The following is a 19,811-nucleotide window of genomic DNA, read 5'->3' as shown; positions in this document are numbered from 1 at the left end:
TGCCGCAAAAATATTTTTTATATACGAGTCGTAAACACTACATATAAAGAAAGGTTGCAATACATTATTTAGGTTTAAGCAGGGCAAGTCCTCCAAGTACAGAGGTTGTGTTAAAAATAAAATGCAAATAAAGTCACTCTAGCCACCCTATGGCTGACACAAACATGAAAAAACAGGACACAACTTACTGACACTGGCCAATAAAAACAATGCCCAATATGTTGCACGAAATGCTTGAACGTAAAGTGCACCAGAAGTGATGTTTCATAAGACTGGTTGGTAAGCAGCATTTCAACAGGGGAAATGAATGATCGAATCTCACCTCTGCCACCAAAGTTTCTGCATCTGCTTTGGCCCTCAGTACTGTTCTACAATGGTCACCACTCAGGGTATTTTGATTGAGTTGGTGGGAAAACATCAGGTCGCTCTTCCTGGAATCGGTAGTTCCGCATACGTCATAGCTGAACGCTTGCTTCAACGTACCGGAGCCGTCTACGTCAGCGTAAAGGGGCGGGTAATAAGGAATCACCGGAAGATTGCCATTTGATTTGAAAAAAAGGCGCTCTTGACGCCACTTGTACACTTTGATGGATATGATGAGCAGCAAGCAGGTGATGAAGAGGAAGGAGACCACGGCCAGCGCCAAGACTAAGTAAAAGGTCAGCTTGTCATTATACTCCTTGTCGTGCATACTCAATTCAGTGAACTCCGAGAGCACTTCAGGGAAGCTGTCGGCCACCGCCACATTCACGATAACTGTGGCTGAACGAGAGGGCTGCCCGTTGTCCTCCACCACAACAGTCAGTCTTTGTTTGACAGCATCTTTATCAGTAACTTGGCGGACTGTTCGGATTTCTCCATTGTGGAGGCCCACTTCAAACAGCGCCCTGTCTGTGGCTTTGTGCACTTGATAGGAGAGCCAGGCGTTCTGGCCAGAGTCCACATCCACGGCCACCACTTTGGTCACCAGGTAGCCCACGTCTGCCGAACGAGGCACCATTTCGGCCAGCAGCGAGCCGCCCGTCTGGACCGGGTACAGCACCTGAGGGGCGTTGTCGTTCTGGTCCTGAATCAGGATGCGAACGCTTGTGTTGCTACTAAGAGGAGGGGAGCCTCCATCCTGCGCTCTGACTCGGATGTAGAACTCTTTAGTTTGCTCATAGTCAAAAGAGCGCACAGCCAGTATCTCCCCAGTCTCTGCATTCACCGTAAAAAAAGCAGAAGCTGACATCCCGTTAAGTTTGACGTCTTCAAGGAAATAGGAAATGCGCGCATTGTTTCCAGAGTCTTTATCGTTGGCTTTGACGGCAAGAAGCGGCACGCCAGGGGCGTTATTTTCTGTCGTGGAGGCTGAATAAGATGCCTGTTGAAACACTGGGGCATTATCATTTACATCTGATATTTTCAATTGGATAGTCTTGTTAGTCAAGCGGGGCGGGGTGCCCTCATCTATTGCTGTTATTGTTATGTTATATTCCGGTACAGCTTCTCGGTCTAAAACGTCATCGGACACCAAGCTGTAGAAATTAAGTGATGACAATTTGATTGTGAAGGGGAAATCTTGGCTAAGAAAACACTTAACTTCGCCATTTTTACCAGAGTCCAAGTCTTTAATATTTAGCATGGCTATTGTTGTTTCTAGGGGCGAATCCTCTGGTATTGGATTGGACAATGAAAGGATGCTTATGACAGGTGCATTGTCATTTAAATCACCCACTTCGATTAACACCTTACACGTATCCCGCAGACCCCCTTTATCTGTTGCCTCGACGTCTATTTCATACTGTTTGACTTTTTCGTAATTGAGCTCACCCATCACGGAGATTTCCCCCGTATTTTCGTGGATGTTAAACATAGACGAGGTCACGTCGCTGTTCTGCGAGAATGAATATACTACCTCCCCATTTGTTCCTTTATCTGCATCGGTTGCAGTAACTTGTAAAATAATCGTTCCTCTCGGTGCGTTTTCAGGTACAGATACTCTGTAACGAGGTTGACTGAAAACTGGTGCATTGTCATTATTATCCAATACAATGACGTTTATTTTTACAGAGCTTGATTTAGGAGGGTCGCCGCCATCATATGCCGTGAGAGTCAATTTATGCGCCTCCTGAATTTCTCTGTCCAATAAAGCATCAAGTATCATTTCTGCATATTTGGTGCCATCAGGGCGAGCAAGTATATTTAATTTAAAATGATCTGTGGGGCTAAGCTTATACGTATGCAGAGTATTGGAGCCTACGTCTGGATCTTTGGCACTATCGAGTGAAAAACGAGCCCCCTTAACAGCAGATTCACTGATTTCAAAATTCATTTCCCTCTTCGAAAAAACGGGAGCGTTATCATTTATGTCAAGAATTTCTACATCGACATGATGGAGCTCCATGGGGTTATTTAGGATGATTTGGAAATGCAGAGAGCAAGGAGACACTTGGCCGCACCTCTCCTCTCGGTCTATTCTCTGCTTAATTTCAAGCGTTCCTTTGTCCAAATTGAGAGCAATGTACTCACTGCTGTCCTCTGTAAATATTGTGGCACGCCCGGATTTCAGTCTCTTCATATCCAAACCGAGATCCCGCGCGATATTCCCAACAATAGATCCGATAGTCATTTCCTCGGGTATGGAATAACGAACGTGAGCGACGGCCACATCCGCGAAAAACAGGCAGAAAAAAAGCAGCTTCCAAAAGAAAACCAAAAGCCCCAACATCGTATTTTTTTTTATCGTTATACAAATGAAGTGGATCGAGTTTGTGGGTAAAGGAAGGAGCGGTTCTGTCGAGGCGTCTTTGGACGACACAAAATGAGACTGACTGAAACATGCAGCCTCTCACTCAGATGTTTTTCCACTTCTTATCCCTACATTGACCTAGAGCGGCACCTAGAGACCAAAAGAGGGATTTCACTTCCTGGACAGCATTTAAATGCATGTCGCTACAAAAATGTGTCATTCAAGAGAACAGTGGCAAATATTTGACATTCAAATATTTTAAGTTCTCAAGGAGAGTCAAGTTTGTTCATGATGTCATTTACCCACCCCACAGTTAAGATCTTGCACAAAATCATGATCTCATACATTTTAGATTGTCAGAGAAATGATAACATGGATATACGTTTGGATAATATTAATAGAGGCATCAGTAATGCAAGTGGGAGAAACAAAAGATGAAAAGGAGGCGCGTCGCTCTCCGCGGTCCTGAAACAAGTGACTCGTAAACCCAACAACACCACACACTTAAAAGACCAACATAAGTCATCTAAAGTGTAAGAAGGCAGAATATCTTCCTCAAGAATAAAATCCACAATCAAGGAGCCCCTAAATTTAAACAGAGGAGGTTTGGAATAAAGTCAAGTGTCGATCAAAGCTACCATTCAAGAACAGGATCGCCAGATCAGATTTTGCTACAAACAAATGCCTTCAATGTTCTAGAATATAAATCTTTGAACGGACTCAACCACGGTGAAGTTTTAGAATGATGCACAAAGGGAAGCAAGGAGAAGGAAAGTTACAGCCCATTTTTCAAAGCATATGGCACCATGTTTTAAAAAGCAATAAAGTTGAACTGCATTAAGATGTGTCAAATATGTTGGAGATATAATATACATATATAGATATAATAATAAAGTATTGTCATTGTGCAAATTGATATATATATACACTAATGCATTACCAATAACAAAGTCTAACCTCTATAGGAGAATCAGGTTCATCCAAGATGTTCTTTTCACTGTGCATCTTCTGCATAGTCCCTATAAAATGGGGATCCATTGCCATCACATTGTGACTAGCAGCTCTGTCCAATTTAAAGTCACTTTTTCTGGAGTCAGTGGTCCTGCACACCTCATAATTGTACACGTGCGGGAGGGTCCCTGTCCCCAAAGTATCCGAGTACCGTGGTGGATAGTATGGGATGACGGGCAGGTTGGAGTGGTACAGGACGCGAGACTGTCTCCACCTGTACACTTTGACTGCTATGATGAGCAGCAAGCAGGTGATGAAGAGGAAGGAGACCACAGCCAACGCCAAGACTAAGTAAAAAGTCAGCTTGTCATTGTACTCCTTGTCGTGCATGCTCAAGTCAGTGAACTCTGAGAGCACCTCAGGGAAGCTGTCGGCCACCGCCACGTTCACAATGACTGTGGCTGAACGAGAGGGCTGCCCGTTGTCCTCCACCACAACAGTCAGTCTTTGTTTGACAGCATCTTTATCCGTCACTTGGCGGACAGTTCGGATTTCTCCATTGTGGAGGCCCACTTCAAACAGCGCCCTGTCTGTGGCTTTGTGCACTTGATAGGAGAGCCAGGCGTTCTGGCCAGAGTCCACGTCCACAGCCACCACTTTGGTCACCAGGTAGCCCACGTCGGCCGAACGAGGCACCATTTCGGCCAGCAGCGAGCTGCCCGTCTGCACCGGGTACAGCACCTGAGGGGCGTTGTCGTTCTGGTCCTGGATCAGTATGCGAACGCTCGTGTTGCTGCTGAGGGGAGGGGAGCCTCCATCCTGCGCTCTGACACGGAAGTGGAACTCTTTCAGTTGCTCATAGTCAAAAGAGCGCACTGCATGGATGACTCCACTTTCAGCACTAACAGACACATATGAGGAGACTGGCACTCCGTTAACTGAAGAGTCCTCCAGGATGTACGAAAGACGAGCATTCTGGTTCCAGTCAGCGTCACTGGCTTTTACGGTGAATACGGCGAGACCTGGTGTGTTGTTTTCCACAATGTAGGCTTCATATGAGCTCCTCTCAAAGACAGGCATGTTGTCATTCACATCTGAGATGTGCAAGCTGAGCGTGATACTGGTGGAGAGAGAGGGCACGCCCTCATCAGAGCACGTCACTGTGATATTATACTCACACGACCTCTCTCTGTCCAAATCACCGTCTGCTACAATACTGTAAAAACTACTTGTAGATGTTACTTTAAAAGGTATATTATCATCAATACTACAACTTACGCTACCATTTTCTTCATAATCTGGATCATTTACACTCATTACTGCTATCACTGTGTTGGCAGGCAAATCCTCCTCTACTGACGTGGATGACGAAATAATTTTAATAATAGGACTATTGTCATTTACATCGGTCACATCAATAATCACCTTGCTGGAATCATACAGACCTCCACGATCAACTGCCTCTATATCAATCTCATATTTCTGTGCCTTTTCATAATCTATAGGGCCTTTCAAAACAAATTTTCCATCGTCAGTAATGTGAAATAATTTGGAAATGCTGCTCATGCTGTTTCCAATCACATAGCTCACTTCCCCATTAGAGCCTTTGTCTGCATCGGAAGCACTAACTTCAGTAATAAGTGTTCCTGCGGGAGAATTTTCCTTTAGGCTCGCTTTGTAAACATTTTGTGTGAAAACTGGAGCGTTATCATTAGCATCTAACACTTGAATTTGAATCTGCATTGTCCCTGACCTTTGTGGCTCTCCTCCATCATGCGCTGTTAAGAGCAATGTTAAAAAATCTTCCTTTTCTCTGTCTAAGGGCTTCTGTAAAATCATTTCCACTTTCTTTCCGCCGTCAGACTGTCTGTGTAATTTAAGCATAAAATTATCATTAGGCTTAAGCGTGTAGCTCTGAAGCCCGTTCAAACCTATGTCGTGGTCTATTGCTTTCTCTAACATAAATTTGGAGCCGACAACAGCCGACTCGCTGATCTCCAACAACCTACCTTCCTTTTCAAAAACCGGATCATTGTCATTAATATCCGTGATCTCAACAGTCACGGGTAATATTTCTATTGGCTGCTCCAGCGCTATCTGAAAATGCAACGCACAAGGCGTTGTCTGGCCACAAATGGCTTCTCGATCTATTCTCTCCTTAATAAGCAGCACGCCTTTTCCCTTGTCTAGCTGGACGTAATCAGCGCTGTCTCCCGTGTGGATGCGAGCTCTGCCCGATTGTAAGCGTTTAACATCCAGTCCCAAATCCTGTGCTATGTTACCGATGAAGGATCCTTTGGCCATCTCCTCGGGTATAGAGTAGCTGATATGTCCGAGCACGGCTGCAAAGCAGAGCACGCAGACAAAAAACTCCGCTTGCCGTCTCATTGTTCAACGAGATGACTCCAGCGAATCTTTGAACGGCAATCCTCCCTCTTTCACCGTATGCAATGCAAGCAAAAATGCAACAACTCAAACATCAATGTAATAAAAATATGCCATGAAAATATTCCAAGGGTGGTATTCCGTCTACCGTGCGTCGTGCGATACGTTTCTATGTCCTTGCTCGACTGAGCGAGCACAGGAGATGTGCTTGTGTAAACGTAGTCTTTAAAATTAGACAAAGGGCAACAGCGGCCCGAGGAGTTCACACCATGCAACTACACATAGTTAAGACAATTATTTTTAACCACACTTATTCTTTGAATTCCCACCACGAAGAAATTAAATATATATGGAAATAAGCATAGTATTGTTAGTTAAAATATAACTGGTACTCATAGGGTAAATTATGATCGAAAAAAACTATTGTTTTCATAACAAAAACAAAACTAACAAAAAGAACACTGTGCCTGGAATGTGGAAAGAATAGAAAGCATTTCCCAGGCAGAGTGGAGGCGGGGGGGAAAATAGGCTATTTGTCGCTCTCCATAGTACTGAATGCAACCCACAGTACTGCCTCGAAGGGGGGAAACAAAATAGTAGCATTTAAAATATTCAAACCTCTAAAGGAGAATCCGGTTCATCCAGGATGCTCCTTTCACTGCGCATCTTTTGCATCGTCCCTGCAAAGTGGGGATCCGTTGCTAGCACGTTGTGGCTTGCAGTTCTGTCCATTTTACAGTCACTTTTTCTGGAGTCAGTGGTCCTGCACACCTCATAATTGTACACGTGCGGGAGGGTCCCAGTCCCCAAAGTATCCGAGTACCGAGGTGGATAGTACGGGATGACAGGCAGGTTGGAGTGGTACAGGACGCGAGACTGTTTCCACCTGTACACTTTGACTGCTATGATGAGCACCAAGCAGGTGATGAAGAGAAAGGAGACCACAGCCAGCGCCAAGACTAAGTAAAAAGTCAGCTTGTCATTGTACTCCTTGTCGTGCATGCTCAAGTCAGTGAACTCTGAGAGCACTTCAGGGAAGCTGTCGGCCACCGCCACATTCACAATGACTGTGGCTGAACGAGAGGGCTGCCCGTTGTCCTCCACCACAACAGTCAGTCTTTGTTTGACAGCATCTTTATCAGTCACTTGGCGGACCGTTCGGATTTCCCCATTGTGGAGGCCCACTTCAAACAGCGCCCTGTCTGTGGCTTTGTGCACTTTATAGGAGAGCCAGGCGTTCTGGCCAGAGTCCACGTCCACAGCCACCACTTTGGTCACCAGGTAGCCCACGTCGGCTGAACGAGGCACCATTTCGGCCAGCAGCGAGCCGCCCGTCTGCACCGGATACAGGACCTGAGGGGCGTTGTCGTTCTGGTCCTGGATCAGGATGTGAACGCTTGTGTTGCTGCTGAGGGGAGGGGAGCCTCCATCCTGCGCTCTGACAAGGAAGTGGAACTCTTTCAGTTGCTCGTAGTCAAAAGAACGCACTGCATGGATGATTCCACTTTCAGCACTAACAGAGACGTATGAGGAGACTGGCACTCCGTTAACTGATGAGTCCTCCAGGATGAAAGAAAGACGAGCATTTTGGTTCCAGTCAGCATCACTGGCTTTTACGGTGAATACAGAGAGACCTGGTTTGTTATTCTCTACAATGAAGGCCTCATATGAGCTCTTCTCAAAGACGGGCTCGTTGTCATTCACATCTGAGATGTGTAAAGCTAGAGTGACACGACTGGACAGGGAGGGCAGTCCATCATCAGAGCACGTCACTGTGATATTATACTCCGATGCAGATTCTCTATCCAAGGCCAACTCTGTTACCAGACTATACAATCCATTCATTGTGTTCTGTATTTTAAATGGGATGTCATTGTTAATGTGACACTTGACCTCTCCATTGCTGCCAGAGTCAGGGTCACTAACACTTAACATGGTGACAACAGTATTCTCGGGAGAGTCTTCAGAAATGGAATCTGACTTGGAGAGTATTTTCATTTGAGGACTGTTGTCATTTACATCAATAACATCAATCAAGATTTTACTTGAATCAGACAGTCCTCCATTATCTACAGCTTCAATTTCTATTTGTAATATTTTAGTTTTCTCATAATCAATTTCACCAATTAAAATAACTTCCCCAGATGCCCTATTTATCTGAAATAGATCTGATAATCTGAGCTTGTTTTTTGATATTACATAAGATATTAGTCCATTCGAGCCACTGTCTTTGTCAGAAGCACTAACCGTTATTACACTGGTGCCTTTTTGTGCATTTTCGCTAATAGTTGCCTTGTATAAAGTCTTAGTAAACACAGGGGCGTTATCATTTACATCTAATACATGAACAATAATCTGCATTGTTCCTGATTTGCGCGGTTGTCCGCCATCAATGGCTGTTAATAACAAGGAAATCTTCTCCTGCTGCTCTCGATCAAGAGCCTTTTGTAATATCATCTCCACTTTTTTCTGCCCGTCAGCTTGATTTTCTAATTTCAGCTGAAAATTATTGGTTGGGCTGAGCGAATAGCTCTGTAGCCCATTTGCACCAATATCAGCGTCGATTGCTCTCTCCAGCACAAATTTGGAGCCAACAATGGCTGATTCGCTGATTTCAAAACGTTTGCTGCTGGATTCAAAGCTCGGTGCATTGTCGTTAATGTCAGTGATTTCAATAGTGATGCGAAACAATTCCATAGGGTTTTCCAAAATCAACTGCAAATGCAAAGCACAAAGCGTCGTCTCACCGCACAGCGTCTCTCTGTCTATCCTCTCCTGCACAAGGAGGAGCCCTCTTTCTTTATCCAGCGCAATATACTCCGCACTGTCCCCAGAATGAATGCGAGCTCGACCGGATTTCAGCCTTTTCAGGTCTAAGCCTAAATCTTGAGCAACGTTTGACACTAAAGAGCCTTTTTCCATTTCCTCCGGGATCGAGTAGCTGACTTGTCCAAACACGGAGGGTGAAGAAAGAACCAAGATGAACAACAGCAGGACTCGTTGCAGCGTCATCGTTTTGAATAAAAATTCCACGAATCTCATAAATCCAATAAATAAAAAACTCCGTGTAAATCCAGTTTAAAGATGAAGAAGATGGACAACAGCCATGCACGTCCACGGTTAGCGAGTACTGTCTGGAAATGACTGCTTTATTCTCGATAGCGTCAATGTGTAAAAGGGAGTGACTGAAGCCCTGTCGTAGACTGCCACACTCTGGCCACAAGCGGCCTTTTCTATTCTGCACGTAACAACAAAGTCGCACATATTAAACGAAAGTAAACTAGAAATGTCAAAACATGACTTTCGGTACATCTCCTTGAAATAATATATATTCAATGTACATGCAAAATTAGCAATGAGGCTTTATGAGTTTCAATAACATCTTTACAAACAGAAATACGAAATTCACCTGTGGGCTTGCCGTTCCATGTAGTATACTTACTGTACAGGATTTATTATTATTATTATTATTTGATGATGATTTTTTTATTGTTATTATGAGAATGATTAAACAACTGTATATAGTTTATGCAGGATTAGTCAAAACCATGAACAATGTGTTGTAGGCTACTCTATTATTCCAAACCGGCAGTTATGAAAATTGTAAGATACCATTTAAATTAATTGATTGTTACTTTGATATTCAATAATTGTGATGAGACTTCCTGTAGTGCCACTGGATAAAATAGATACGATTATGTATATAATTGAAATGTCATCTTATTGTTGTTAAAGTGTGTATCATTTTGTATGTTTTTTTTTAAGTTGTATAAAACATGGCCAGAATTGATAATTGAAACACAGCACTTAATTTAGCTCAGCAGTCACAGCATGGAATTACATTTTGTCGAAGGTAACCCTGTTCAACAATTGCAACTGTGAAGGCCCATATTAATAAAAAAGTGACCAACCTCTAGAGGAGAGTTAGGCTATTTGTCGCTCTCCATAGTACTGAAATAGGATATGACCCACAGTTCTGACTCGAAGAGGGGAAACACAAAATAATGGCATTTAAAATATTCAAACCTCTAAAGGAGAATCAGGTTCATCCAGGATGCTCTTTTCACTGCGCATCTTCTGCATCGTCCCTGCAAAGTGGGGATCCATTGCTAGCACGTTGTGGCTTGCAGTTCTGTCCATTTTACAGTCACTTTTTCTGGAGTCAGTGGTCCTGCACACCTCATAATTGTACACGTGCGGGAGGGTCCCAGTCCCCAAAGTATCCGAGTACCGAGGTGGATAGTACGGGATGACAGGCAGGTTGGAGTGGTACAGGACGCGAGACTGTCTCCACCTGTACACTTTGACAGATATGATGAGCAGCAAGGAGGTGATGAAGAGGAAGGAGACCACAGCCAGCGCCAAGACTAAGTAAAAAGTCAGCTTGTCATTGTACTCCTTGTCGTGCATGCTCAAGTCAGTGAACTCTGAGAGCACCTCAGGGAAGCTGTCGGCCACCGCCACATTCACAATGACTGTGGCTGAACGAGAGGGCTGCCCGTTGTCCTCCACCACAACAGTCAGTCTTTGTTTGACAGCATCTTTATCAGTCACTTGGCGGACCGTTCGGATTTCCCCATTGTGGAGGCCCACTTCAAACAGCGCCCTGTCTGTGGCTTTGTGCACTTGATAGGAGAGCCAGGCGTTCTGGCCAGAGTCCACGTCCACGGCCACCACTTTGGTCACCAGGTAGCCCACGTCGGCCGAACGAGGCACCATTTCGGCCAGCAGCGGGCCGCTCGTCTGCACCGGGTACAGCACCTGAGGGGCGTTGTCGTTCTGGTCCTGGATCAGGATGCGAACGCTTGCGTTGCTACTAAGAGGAGGAGAGCCCCCATCCTGCGCTCTGACACGGAAGTGAAACTCTTTCAGTTGCTCATAGTCAAAAGAGCGCACTGCATGGATGACTCCACTTTCAGCATTAACAGACACATATGAGGAGACTGGCACTCCATTAACTGAGGAGTCCTCCAGGATGTATGAAAGACGAGCATTCTGGTTCCAGTCAGCATCACTGGCTTTTACAGTGAATACAGAGAGACCTGGTGCGTTGTTTTCCACAATGTAGGCCTCATATGAGCCCCTCTCAAAGACAGGCGCGTTGTCATTCACATCTGAGATGTGCAAGCTGAGTGTGACAGTGCTGGAGAGAGAGGGCACCCCCTCATCAAAACACGTCACTGTGATATTATACTCAGGTGACCTTTCTCTGTCTAAATCACCTTCTGTCACTAAACTGTAGAAATTACTATCAGTCGACTTGAGAAGGAAGGGAGTATTCTGATTTATTCTGCATTCTACTTTGCCATTTTCACCATCATCTTGGTCTTGAACGTTAATTATCGTTACAACAGTTTCACTCCTGACATCTTCAAATATGACATTTGTCTTTGACATGACACTGATCAGCGGGCTGTTATCATTCACATCCACAACGTCAACTACAACCTTGCAGCTGTCTGTTAGTCCCCCATCATCACTTGCACGCACATTAATTTGATAGTTGCGAGCTTTTTCGTAATCTATATTCCCTATTAGAGTGACCTCACCATTATCTTCATTTATATTAAACAAATGCTTTACATCATCCATTTTGTGTCTGATTGAATATTTTATTTTACCATTAGCTCCGTGATCAGCATCCGACGCGCTTACTACAGTCAGGACGGTGCCTTTAGGTGTATTTTCTGCAACAGTAGCTTTGTATACGGGCTTTGTGAAAACGGGTGCGTTATCATTGGCGTCTAATACAGTGATAAGAATCTGCATTGTGCCCGACTTCTGCGGTTCTCCTCCATCCACCGCCGTCAACACGAGATGCAAATGTTCCTTTTTCTCTATATCAAGAGCCTGCTTCAACACCATCTCAACACCGCGGGAGCCGTCTGCTTGATTGTGAAATTTTAACGCAAAATTATCAGACGGCTGGAGTAGATACGTTTGGAGACCGTTTATTCCAACGTCGAGATCCACCGCTTGCTCTAAATCGAATTTCGATCCTATCACGGCAGATTCGCTTATTTTGAATTTAATGTCACTTTTCTCAAAGGCGGGGGCGTTGTCATTGATGTCGACAACCTTCGCTATTATTTTGTAAAATTCGATGGGGCTCTCTAAAATAATCTGGAAGTGCAATGCGCACGGCATAGCCTGTGCACAAAGCGCCTCTCTGTCGATTCGCTCCTTGATGAGGAGGACGCCCCTGTCTTTATTCAGCTCGATGTATTGCTTGCTATCACCAAAATAAACACGAGCACTGCGCGACTTCAGATTTTCCACGCCAATAGCCAAATCCTCGGCTATATTTCCCACTAACGAGCCGACGTGCATTTCCTCATCAATGGAATAGTTGATTTGTCCGAATGTAGCACTGATGAATAGGAGCGAGGTGAAAAGCGTTACTTGCCGTCTCATTGTTCTCCTTTCCCTCATGTTCAAAATAGAAAATCACAATTGGGCAGCATTAATAGAAATAAAAAGACAAAAATCCCACGAATGAGCAAATCAGCTCGGGCAGTAATTCATCCAAAAAGGTCACAAAATAGTTCCAACGAGAATTACGCTCCAGTCCAGACAGCCTCTCGTATGGTTTGCCTTCGCCCCCCCCCTACGTATTAAGATGTACAGGACGCACCCCGACCGTATAAGGCACATCATGGACAATAGCGTCCCTGCGAGTTCAAAATGGAAACTGCAGGACGAGTGGTACAAAATGAATGGATGATTACAACAACAAAGCTTCATTAATAGTAACCTAAATGATCCACGAATCCAAATTGACCACGGAAGATAAAGTGTTTGACCTCTCCATACTAATTAAATAATAAAATCACTTAGAATCGTTTCCACATTAACATAAAATGTAATGCAATATATTGGCAATGTATCATTATGACAGATAACTAGTTAAGCTTTATACAACGTGATTAAAAAAAGTTAAGGATTATATGTTGTATTGTACTGTAGTATTTGCATATTGTTGATGTGTTTATTTTCCTGATGTATGATATAGCAAATATTTCATGTTCAAAACAAATACCTCAAATCAAAAGCACAGCTGAATAACTTAACTAACATAAATAATTCTTAACATTAATGTTAGCATTTAAAGATGACAGGTAAAACACACTTTAGTCTAGATATAATGTGGTGCTGAACCACTGAAACTACAACAAGGGACACAATGTTGCATAATTGATGACTGCATTCACAATCACATTAAAAAAAGGCATGGAGAGTTAACTAAGAGTTTGTTACACTACAGTTGTGTAAACACAAAGACACTTTGCAATATAATGGTAAGATAAATATGACCTAACTGGGAGTCATTTCAAGTGACCAACCTCAAGAGGAGAGTCAGGTTCATCCAAGATGTTCTTTTGAATGTGCATCTTCTGCAAGGTCCCGGTTGAACTGGGGTCCGTTACCAGCACATTGTGACTGGCTGCTCTGTCCAATTTAAAGTCACTTTTTCTGGAGTCAGTGGTCCTGCACACCTCGTAATTGTACACGTGTGGGAGAGTCCCGGTCCCCAAAGTATCCGAGTACCGAGGTGGATAATACGGGATGACGGGCAGGTTGGAGTGGTACAGGACGCGAGACTGTCTCCACCTGTACACTTTGACTGCTATGATGAGCAGCAAGCAGGTGATGAAGAGGAAGGAGACCACAGCCAGCGCCAAGACTAAGTAAAAAGTCAGCTTGTCATTGTACTCCTTGTCGTGCATGCTCAAGTCAGTGAACTCTGAGAGCACCTCAGGGAAGCTGTCGGCCACCGCCACGTTCACAATGACTGTGGCTGAACGAGAGGGCTGCCCGTTGTCCTCTACCACAACAGTCAGTCTTTGTTTGACAGCATCTTTATCAGTCACTTGGCGGACTGTTCGGATTTCTCCATTATGGAGGCCCACTTCAAACAGTGCCCTGTCCGTGGCTTTGTGTACTTGATAGGAGAGCCAGGCGTTCTGGCCAGAGTCCACATCCACGGCCACCACTTTGGTCACTAGATAGCCCACGTCTGCCGAACGAGGCACCATTTCGGCCAGCAGCGAGCCGCCTGTCTGCACTGGGTACAGCACCTGAGGGGCGTTGTCGTTCTGGTCCTGGATCAGGATGCGAACGCTTGCGTTGCTACTAAGAGGAGGGGAGCCTCCATCCTGCGCTCTGACAAGGAAGTGGAACTCTTTCAGTTGCTCGTAGTCAAAAGAGCGCACTGCATGGATGATTCCACTTTCAGCACTAACAGACACATATGAGGAGACTGGCACTCCGTTAACTGAGGAGTCCTCCAGGATGTATGAAAGACGAGCATTCTGGTTCCAGTCAGCATCACTGGCTTTTACTGCGAATACAAAGAGACCTGGTGTGTTGTTTTCCACTATGTAGGCCTCGTATGAGCTCCTCTCAAAGGCAGGCGCATTATCATTCACGTCTGAGATGAATAAGGTGAGAGTGACGCTGCTGGAGAGAGAGGACACGCCCTCATCTGAACATGTCACTGTGATATTATATTCGCATGCCCGCTCTCTGTCTAAATCACTGTCGGTCACTAAACTATAGAAATTATTAGATGTAATTTTTATCGCAAATGGATTATTTTCACCTATAAAGCAATTAACCTGTCCATTAGCATCAGAATCAGGGTCACTGACGCTCATCAACGCTATCACAGTTCTGGCTGGCGCATCTTCTGGCACTGAGTTAGATGATGAAATCATATTCACAATGGGACTATTGTCATTTACATCAATTATATCAATTATTATTTTGCTGGAATCAGAAAGCCCCCCTTGATCAATAGCCTCTATATCAATGTGATAATTTTTCTCTTTTTCATAATCTACTAGACCATTCAGGATGACGTCACCTTCTCTAGTAATGTGAAACAGCTTCGATACAGTATCCATGCTATTCCCGATCACATAGGTCACTTCTCCGTTTGATCCCTTATCTGCGTCTGTAGCGCTCACTTTTGTAATAAGTGTCCCTATCGCCGAGTTCTCAGTGATGCTTGCTTTGTACACAGCCTTACTAAATACTGGCACATTATCATTTGCATCCAGAACAGTGACGTGGATCTGCATTGTTCCCGTCAGCTGTGGCTCTCCTCCATCCTCGGCCGTCAGAATCAAAGATACGTGCTCTTGTTTTTCTCTGTCTAGTGGTTTTTGCAAAACCATTTCGACCTTTTTGCTGCCATCCGACTGACTGTGCAGTTTAAGCACAAAACTGTCGCTCGGCTTCAGGGTGTATCTCTGGAGCCCATTCACTCCTGTGTCAGCATCAAACGCTTTTTCCAGCACAAATTTAGAGCCTACTACTGTATATTCGCTTATTTCAAACCTTCGCTCCTCTTTTTGGAACATTGGCGCATTGTCATTAATGTCCGTGATTTCCACCGTGATGGGGAATAATTCCAACGGATTTTCAAGTGTTATTTGGAAATGCAACGCACAAGGCGTCGTCTGCTTGCAAAGCAGCTCGCGGTCTATTTTTTCTTTGATAAGGAGGACTCCCCGTTCCCTATTCAGCTCGATATACTGAGCGCTGTCTCCCGTGTAAATGCGCGCTTTGCCCGCCTTCAGCCTCTTGACGTCTAAACCTAAATCTCGGGCTATGTTACCGATCAAAGATCCTTTCCCCATCTCCTCCGGAATGGAATAAGTGACCTGCCCTCGCACGGAGCCGAGGCAGAAGATGAACATTAACAGTACTTGCCGTCTCATTGTCCGAGCTGATTCCCCAGCTGCACAAAAGACACGGTCCTATATTCCCTTTACGTAAGCCACTCCACTGAAAATAGACACCGCCCAAAAAGAAGGCAAATGATTTTGAATCCAAATATGAGAATCGAGTCTAGACCCAGCGTGAAATATCCGTTTGCGATGCAGCGCTTCCACAATTGACGCGGATGTGCACCGACGAAGGGGAGTAAATGTGACAAAAGGTTTGAAATGGCCAACTGAAAAATATTAGCCAACAGCGTCCCGTAGAGTTCAAATTGCGCAAGTGCAACTCAAAAATAATGTTTTAAGCCATACAGTAGTCCTATCGTATTGCAATATCAAATTAATCCAAAAACAGCATAATAAAGATAACAAAATATCGAAAAAAGGAACGGCAATACCACTGTCATAATGCTGACTAAAAGTGCAATGACATCATATAATTTTGAGATTTGGTCACGTGATATTAAATTCTATTGCGGGCTATTGAGGCTATTGCAGACAAAATAATAAAAAAAAAACAGGAGCAACCGCTGAAAGCAAAGAGCAAGTTCCAGCTGTGCAGCAGTCGTCTAACTGTCACTGTCCATGGTGCTGGAAACTCACACACCCCATTCATACAGAGATGCTCTATTCTTTCTCGCTAAACACATGACAAAACCCCCCACAAGAAGACACGTTCCTTTATCGGGGAGATCAGACGTCATAATTGGAAAGAAAACAGATTTAAATGATTAAACACGTTCCTGCCCAAGCCGCTAATGCAAAAGAATACGTAGCTTACTAATAAAAGAAACAGCATGGTCAAACTAGTACACCGTTAAAAAAATGCTGGGTTATAAATTGGACCCAGCCAGGAAGTCGGGTCAATTTTACCCAAATTGGAATTGTTTTGCAAAACAAAAAAAATGAAAACCTCAATTTGATGGGTAGTATTCTGCAACAAAAATGGTTATGTGCAACCCAACAAACAACCCAGGAAGTTGAGTCAAATTGGGTAAAATTTTTAAGAACAATTGGTCGTTTACAATTTTTTAAGGGCTTACTGACTTCTAATTCACTGACTTATTTAACTTGTTTTGTATTCTAAAAGTTACTTTGGGTTCAATAAAGCCAGTAATAATGTCCAGTAACATTTAATTGTTAGAAGGATAAAAGCAGGTGGCTGGCTCTAGTATGCAGTTTAACAAACAGATGAAAAGTGCCTGCTGCCTGGTGGTTATGTGTTCATCAACAATCATGAATTTGCATTCATGTCAAATGTAATAATTTACTGCAGAGTGCAAATAAAGCACAATCGACCAACCTCAAGAGGAGAGTCGAGTTCATCCAGGATGTTCTTTTGACTGTGTATCTTCTGGATGGTTCCTGTCAAACAGGGGTCCAGCACGTTGTGACTAGCAGTTCTGTCCATTTTACAGTCACTTTTTCTGGAGTCAGTGGTCCTGCACACCTCATAATTGTACACGTGCGGGAGGGTCCCAGTCCCCAAAGTATCCGAGTACCGTGGCGGATAATACGGGATGACGGGCAAGTTGGAATGGTACAGGACGCGAGACTGTCTCCACCTGTACACTTTGACTGCGATGATGAGTATCAAGCAGGTGATGAAGAGGAAAGAGACCACAGCGAGCGACAAGACTAAGTAAAAAGTCAGCTTGTCATTGTACTCCTTGTCGTGCATGCTCAAGTCAGTGAATTCTGAGAGCACCTCAGGGAAGCTGTCGGCCACCGCCACATTCACAATGACTGTGGCTGAACGAGAGGGCTGCCCATTGTCCTCCACCACAACAGTCAGTCTTTGTTTGACAGCATCTTTATCAGTCACTTGGCGGACTGTTCGGATTTCTCCGTTGTGGAGGCCCACTTCAAACAGCGCCCTGTCTGTGGCTTTGTGTACTTGATAGGAGAGCCAGGCGTTCTGGCCAGAGTCCACGTCCACGGCCACCACCTTGGTCACCAGGTAGCCCACGTCCGCCGAACGAGGCACCATTTCGGCCAGCAGCGAGCCGCCCGTCTGCACCGGGTACAGAACCTGAGGGGCGTTGTCGTTCTGGTCCTGAATCAGGATGCGAACACTTGCGTTGCTGCTGAGGGGAGGGGAGCCTCCATCCTGCGCTCTGACAAGGAAGTGAAACTCTTTCAGTTGCTCATAGTCAAAAGAGCGCACTGCATGGATGACTCCACTCTCAGCACTAACAGACACGTATGAGGACACTGGCACTCCGTTAACCGAGGAGTCCTCCAGGATGTATGCAAGACGAGCATTCTGGTTCCAGTCACCATCATTGGCTTTTACAGTGAATACAGAGAGACCTGGTGTATTATTTTCAACAATGTAGGCATCATATGAGGTCCTCTCAAAGACAGGTGCGTTGTCATTAACATCTGAGACGTGCAAGGTGAGAGTCACGCTACTGGAGAGGGAAGGCACTCCATCATCAGAGCACGTCACTGTGATGATATACTCAGATGCAGATTCTCTATCCAAAGCTAACTCTGTTACTAAACTATAAAATCCATTCATTGTGTTTTCCATTTTAAATGGAATGTCATTATTGATATGGCACTTGACCTCTCCATTGCTGCCAGAGTCGGGGTCACTAACACTTAACATAGTGACAACAGTATTCTCTGGAGAGTCCTCCAAAATGGAGTCTGACTTGGAAAGTATTTTCATTTGAGGATTGTTGTCATTTACATCAATAACATCAATCAAGATCTTACTTGAATCAGACAATCCTCCATTATCTACAGCTTCGATATCGATCTGTAATACTTTTGATTTTTCATAATCAATGTCACCAGTCAAAATAACATCCCCAGTCACACTACTAATCTGAAATAAATCGGATATGAGGGTGTTTTGGGATATTACATAAGATATTTGTCCATTTGAGCCACTGTCCTTGTCTGAAGCACTAACCGTTATTACACTGGTACCTTTAGGTGCATTTTCGCTAATAGTTGCCTTGTACAAAGTCTTAGTAAACACAGGGGCGTTATCATTTACATCTAATACGTGAACAATAATCTGCATTGTTCCTGACCTACGCGGTTGTCCGCCATCAAAGGCTGTTAATAACAATAAAATCTTCTCCTGCTGCTCTCGATCAAGAGCCTTTTGTAATATCATCTCCACTTTCTTCTGCCCGTCAGCTTGATTTTCTAATTTCAGCTGAAAATTATTCGTTGGGCTAAGTGAGTAGCTTTGCAGCCCATTTGCACCAATATCAGTGTCGATTGCTTTCTCCAGCACAAATTTAGAGCCAACAATGGCTGATTCACTAATTTCAAAACGTTTGCTGCTAGATGCAAAGCGTGGGGCGTTGTCGTTTATGTCAGTAATTTCTATAGTGATGCGAAACATTTCCATTGGATTTTCCAAAATCAACTGCAAATGCAAAGCACAGAGCGTCGTCTCACCGCACAGCGTCTCTCTGTCTATCCTCTCCTGCACAAGGAGGAGCCCTCTTTCTTTATCCAGCGCGATATATTCCGCACTGTCCCCAGAATGAATGCGAGCTCGACCGGATTTCAACCTTTTCAGGTCCAAACCTAAATCTCGAGCCACGTTTGACACTAAAGAGCCTTTCTCCATTTCCTCCGGGATCGAGTAGCTGACTTGTCCAAACACGGAGGGTGAAGAAAGAACCAATACGAACAACAGCAGGACTCGTTGCAGCGTCATCGTTTTAAATACAAATTCAACGAATCTCATAAATCCAATAAATAAAAAACTCCGTGTAAATCCAGCTTAAAGATGAAGAAGATGGACAACAGCCATCCACGTCCACGGTTAGCGAGTAGTGTCTGGAAATGACTGCTTTATTCTCGAAAGCGTCATTGTGTGAAAGGGAGGAACTGAAGCCCTGTCGTAGACTGCCACACTCTGGCCACAAGCTGCCTTTTCTATTCTGCACGCAACAACAAATGCTCGCACACATAAAGTGTAGAATATGCAAATATTGCCATGAAGATTTTGCACTACAAAAGTAATAAAAATTGGTTTATTTTAT

General features: G+C 44.2%; 2 protein-coding genes across 41 annotated transcripts in view; both read right to left on the bottom strand.

Moving 5' to 3' along the window:
* Positions 1–19,811, bottom strand: part of LOC119128672 (protocadherin gamma-C5-like) — a 212,343-nt gene that overhangs the window by 46,104 nt on the left and 146,428 nt on the right. For 2 of the 40 annotated variants that reach the window (XM_037261315.1, XM_037261332.1), the window contains exon 1: positions 3,689–6,173. The exons of 32 other annotated variants lie outside the window; for them this stretch is intronic. In XM_037261315.1, the coding sequence (XP_037117210.1) occupies positions 3,689–6,070 (2,382 nt within the window). In that variant the 5' untranslated portion in view covers positions 6,071–6,173. Of the gene's footprint in view, positions 1–322; positions 3,576–3,688; positions 6,174–10,093; positions 12,831–13,410; positions 16,413–17,098; positions 19,732–19,811 lie in introns of those variants that run through there. 6 more of the 40 variants (XM_037261297.1, XM_037261316.1, XM_037261331.1 and 3 more) reach the window with 6 other exon arrangements.
* On the bottom strand, positions 6,665–9,391 carry LOC119128682 (protocadherin gamma-A11-like). The gene has a single exon (XM_037261369.1). It carries the CDS (start codon positions 9,107–9,109, stop codon positions 6,680–6,682), a length of 2,430 nt encoding a protein of 809 aa, XP_037117264.1. The 5' UTR covers positions 9,110–9,391; the 3' UTR covers positions 6,665–6,679.

The sequence above is a fragment of the Syngnathus acus genome, chromosome 10 (genome assembly GCF_901709675.1).
Source record: "Syngnathus acus chromosome 10, fSynAcu1.2, whole genome shotgun sequence".
Lineage (NCBI taxonomy): Eukaryota > Metazoa > Chordata > Actinopteri > Syngnathiformes > Syngnathidae > Syngnathus > Syngnathus acus.
The sequence above is the reverse complement of the archived record's forward strand: the minus strand, read 5'-3'. Positions and strand labels throughout refer to the sequence as shown.

What these genes read in the sequence shown, in the direction of transcription:
- LOC119128682 (XM_037261369.1), bottom strand. Translation starts at nt 9,109, where the DNA reads ATGAGATTCGTGGAATTTTTATTCAAAACGATGACGCTGCAACGAGTC.